At 36.6% G+C, this 5,000-nt stretch overlaps 1 protein-coding gene across 6 annotated transcripts in view; it reads right to left on the bottom strand.

The window, feature by feature from the left end:
* Positions 1-5,000, bottom strand: part of dysf (dysferlin, limb girdle muscular dystrophy 2B (autosomal recessive)) — a 199,595-nt gene that overhangs the window by 170,952 nt on the left and 23,643 nt on the right. Inside the window, exons 2-3 of one of the 6 annotated variants that reach the window (XM_059354840.1) lie at positions 2,683-2,738; positions 1,286-1,377 (exon numbers count right to left, since the gene is read on the bottom strand). The exons of the other annotated variants lie outside the window; for them this stretch is intronic. Of the exons in view, the coding sequence (XP_059210823.1) occupies positions 1,286-1,377; positions 2,683-2,738 (148 nt within the window). The remainder of the gene's footprint in view (positions 1-1,285; positions 1,378-2,682; positions 2,739-5,000) is intronic. 6 annotated transcript variants of the gene reach the window in all.

The following is a 5,000-nucleotide window of genomic DNA, read 5'->3' as shown; positions in this document are numbered from 1 at the left end:
CAGACGATAGGCCACGCCCCCGTCTGGTCCCACCGTCTCATTATTATCTCAGTCTACCTGTGGCTGCCTCATCGTCTTTGAGGGAAAGTATTTTCCTTTGTAATATCAGAATAATAATGCATTTGCAAAAATCATGAGTGTTTTTTAATATGTGTATTTAGACAAGACAAATTTCTGGGAAATAAGACATTTTGTTCACTTTATGGCCACAAAGTCTAACAAGTAAGAGTCTGAAACCACAAAATTTAGACAAGTTTTCAACCTAATTTTGACTCTGTTTGAACCTAATTTTGACTCAATTTGAACCTAATTTTGACTCAGTTTGAACCTAATTTTGACTCCATTTGAACCTAATTTTGACTCAGTTTGAACCTAATTTTGACTCAGTTTGAACGCTGTTTTGACTCAGTTTGAACCTAATTTTGACTCCATTGGAACCTAATTTTTGACTCCATTTGAACCTAATTTTGACTCCATTTGAACCTAATTTTGACTCCATTTGAACCTAATTTTGACTCCATTTGAACCTAATTTTGACTCAATTTGAACCTAATTTTTGACTCAGTTTGAACGCTGTTTTGACTCAGTTTGAACCAAATTTTGACTCCATTTGAACCAAATTTTGACTCCATTTGAACCTAATTTTGACTCCATTTGAACCTAATTTTGACTCAATTTGAACCTAATTTTGACTCCATTTGAACCAAATTTTGACTCCATTTTAACCTAATTTTGACTCCATTTTAACCTAATTTTGACTCCATTTGAACCTAATTTTGACTCAGTTTGAACCTAATTTTGACTCCATTTGAACCTAATTTTGATTCTGTTTGAACCAAATTTTGACTCAGTTTGAACCAAAGTTGTTAGCAAAGCTTTCAATGAGATGTTATATTATGAATATTTAGGATACTTTCACAGAATAACATGCAGTTATCATAAATATGATAATCAATGTTTTTTAAAAGTTTTATTTATTTGTAACGACAAATTTGTGAAAATAAGTGCGACTGCAGTTAATCGTAAAAGAGTAGCGCTGACATTGCACTTTCACAGCACTTTGAATTGAATAAAATACATAATAATATAAAGCTGAGTTGAGTTGAGTTGAGTTGAGTTGAGTTGAACTGAATTGAAGTGAATGGAATTAAACTGAATTGAATTGAATTGAATTGAAGTGAATGTATCAGGGTTTGGAGGATCAGATCAAGTTTGTTAAAAGTTTAAAAGTCAGAACAAAGTTAGGAGTGGCTGGTTTTGAACAGGTTCTTGTCCCAGTCTGTACCTGTTCCTGCCCATCTTCTCATGGTCTTTGACGACACAGTGCAGCTCTGCTCCAGAGTCCAGAGGGATCCCCTTCAGGTCCCACTCAAAACCCTGACAAGAGGCAGGAAACAGGAGGAAATAACAAGAAATCATCACAAATAAAGACTCAAGTTACCACAAATAAACATAACAACATCATAGTTATACTTTTTCTTTTTTTTTACAATTGCACTTTATCAGTAGAAATCTGTTTACATGCACTGCCAGTATTTACACATTTTCCGAGTTTGCACGATCACTTACTAATCACTACTCATGTATTCCTTTTCTCAATTAATTTAATTATTGATTTGTTTCATTTCTCCTATATTCTTTCTATAGGGGTGTTTCAATTATTATGGATGGATAGTCGGATGATAAATGGATGGATGGATGGACTGATGGTGGGAGGATGGATGGATGGATGGATGGATGGATGGATGGACTGATGGTGGAAGGATGGATGGATGGATGGATGGATGGATGGATGGATGGATGGATGGATGGATGGACTGATGGTGGGAGGATGGATGGATGGATGGATGGATGGATGGATGGATGGACTGATGGTGGAAGGATGGATGGATGGATGGATGGATGGACTTATGGTGGGAGGATGGATGGATGGATGGATGGACTGATGGTGGAAGGATGGATGGATGGATGGATGGATGGATGGATGGATGGATGGATGGATGGATGGACTGATGGTGGGAGGATGGATGGATGGATGGACTGATGGTGGGAGGATGGATGGATGGATGGACTGATGGTGGAAGGATGGATGGATGGATGGATGGACTGATGGTGGAAGGATGGATGGATGGATGAATGGATGGATGGTGGAAGGATGGTTGGATGGATGGATGGACTGATGGTGGAAGGATGGATGGATGGATGGATGGATGGATGGACTGATGGTGGAAGGATGGATGGATGGATGGATGGATGGACTGATGGTGGGAGGATGGATGGATGGATGGATGGATGGATGGATGGATGGATGGACTGATGGTGGAAGGATGGATGGATGGATGGATGGATGGACTGATGGTGGAAGGATGGATGGATGGATGGATGGATGGATGGATGGACTGATGGTGGAAGGATGGATGGATGGATGAATGGATGGATGGTGGAAGGATGGATGGATGGATGGATGGACTGATGGTGGAAGGATGGATGGATGGATGGACTGATGGTGGAAGGATGGATGGATGGATGGACTGATGGTGGTTGGATGGATGGATGGATGGATGGTTGGGTGGTTGGATGGATGGATGGATGGATGGATGGACTGATGGTGGAAGGATGGATGGATGGATGGATGGGTGGATGGATGGATGGATGAGAAATAATGACTCTGAGGTTGTTTACCTCATTCCAAACGGGGTTGTAGTTGTTCTTGACAACCTTTGTCTTCTTCTTTGACCCTGAAGAAAACGGAGAAACAGGAACATTAAGAATCAGATCATTGTGGTATTCTGGGGCCAACATGTTGTAGCTTCCAGACAAAACTAAAATTAATATTAGCAAACTGTACAAACGCTAATTACCCAGCAGGTTAGTTAGAGATCATTTCAACATTTTGAACATTTTTTAATATCCTCCTGACAAGTTCGCCAGTGGCATCTAACAGGAAGGAGTCTGAAATCATCTAGTATGTGACCCGAATAACCACAAAATTCTGACTCTGTTTGAACAAAATTCTGACTCCTTTTTGACAAAATGTTGAAATAAATCGCAACTAATTTTAAACGATTTTTTATACTTTTTTTTTTAAATAAAAATGTAACAAATTTCGGACAAATTTTGATAAAATTTAGATTCCATTTTTTAAACAAAATTTAGATTTAATTTTGAACAAAATTCTGCTTAATTTCTAACTAAAATTTTGACTAACATTGAACAAATTCATAAAGATAATTTTTTAACAAAATTCTGACAATTTTTAACAAAATGTTGACAAATTTCTAACAAAATTTTGACTCATTTTGAATAATCATCGAGATGTTAAATGAATATTTTGAATAATTTCATAGAATATCGTGCAATTACGTTAAATCACCAAAAAAAAGTTTTTTTCATTCAATCCAACTCTAACTGTCTCAAAGCAGGAGTGAACTCTAAACACACCAAACATGAGTCAACTCAGTGAGCAGAAAATAAACTGTGCAGTGTGTGTGTGTGTGTGTGTGTGTGTGTGTGTGTGTGTGTTATCTCTCTGAGGCTTCCTGTAACAAGGAGTTCTGAGCTCTGATTTCCTTTCTATCGAGCACTCTGACAGGAAGTGGGACATAAATCGTACCAATAAACTGCCAGGATTCCTAATCTGGAATCTCATCACAAGACACACACACACACACACACACCTACACACACACACACACACAGATACACATTGGCGACTACGCTAATGGTTTCCATTGGGTTTTCTTCAAAAAGAGGAACCCAGAGAATGAGATGTTCTTTCCAGATGAAAGGAAACAGAGACAATGACTATTGTCTCATTTCAGAAGCTGCTCATTAATTTCCAGAGAGCGATTAACTGGATGAAACCTGGAAGAGATAAACAAGTCTGCAACCACCGACATGAAGACATGCTAACAATGATGCTAACCATGATGCTAACCTGCTGCGGTTTATCAGGGTCACCATCTGGAATCAGCAGAATTTGGAAAAATCTGAGGTTCACCAAAGTTATCAACAGAAACGTTGATCTGGAACAAGTCATTGTTTGTGATTTTAAGGTATCCCAGTTAAAGACTGACAAGTCTCAAATCCTAAACTTCGAGTTTTCAGTCCAGAACAGGTTGCTCTTGAGTAAAAGAGCCTTTTTAATTTCAGAATAATAATGCATTTGCATTAGACAAGACACATTTGTGAAAATAAGTCATTCTGTTCACTTTATAACCACAAAGACTAACATGTAAGAGTCTGAAAACACAAAATTTTGACAAATTTTCAACCAAATTGTAACTCAATTTAAACCATATTTTGACTCGGTTTGAATCAAATTGTGACTCATTTTTAACCCAATTTTGACTTATTTTCAACCAAATTTTGACAAATTTTCAACCAAATTTTGACAAATTTTCAACCAAATTTTGACAAATTTTCAACCAAATTGTAACTCAATTTAAACCATATTTTGACTCAGTTTGAATCAAATTGTGACTCATTTTTAACCCAATTTTGACTTATTTTCAACCAAATTTTGACTCAATTTGAGCCAAATTTTGACTCAATTTGAGCCAAATTGTGACTGCACTCAAACCATATTGTGACTCAATTTGAATCATATTGTGACTCAATTTGAATCAAATTGTGACTAATTTTTAACCCAATTTTGACTATTTTTCAACCAAATTGTAACTCAATTTCAACCAAATTGTGACTCATTTTCAACACAGTTTTGACTCAAATTTAACCAATTTCTGACTCATTTGTAACCCATTTTTGACTATTTTTCAACCAAATTTAGACAAAGTATTTTAACCCAATTTTGTGTGTGTGAACCAATTGTGATAAATAATTATGATACTGATTCAGTTTGAACCAAATTGTGCCTGTTTAAAAGTCCAAACAAAGTTAAGAGTCATTAGTGTTAAAGTCAAGAAGTCTTTGTTGAAATCATTTAGTTTGTCACCTGAAAAAACACAACATTTTGACTCATTTTTAAACAAATCTCTCAT

Source organism: Centropristis striata, chromosome 17 (assembly GCF_030273125.1).
Source record: "Centropristis striata isolate RG_2023a ecotype Rhode Island chromosome 17, C.striata_1.0, whole genome shotgun sequence".
In the NCBI taxonomy this organism is placed as follows: Eukaryota; Metazoa; Chordata; class Actinopteri; order Perciformes; family Serranidae; genus Centropristis; species Centropristis striata.
Note: the sequence above shows the minus strand (reverse complement) of the source record. Positions and strands in the feature narration are given on the sequence as shown.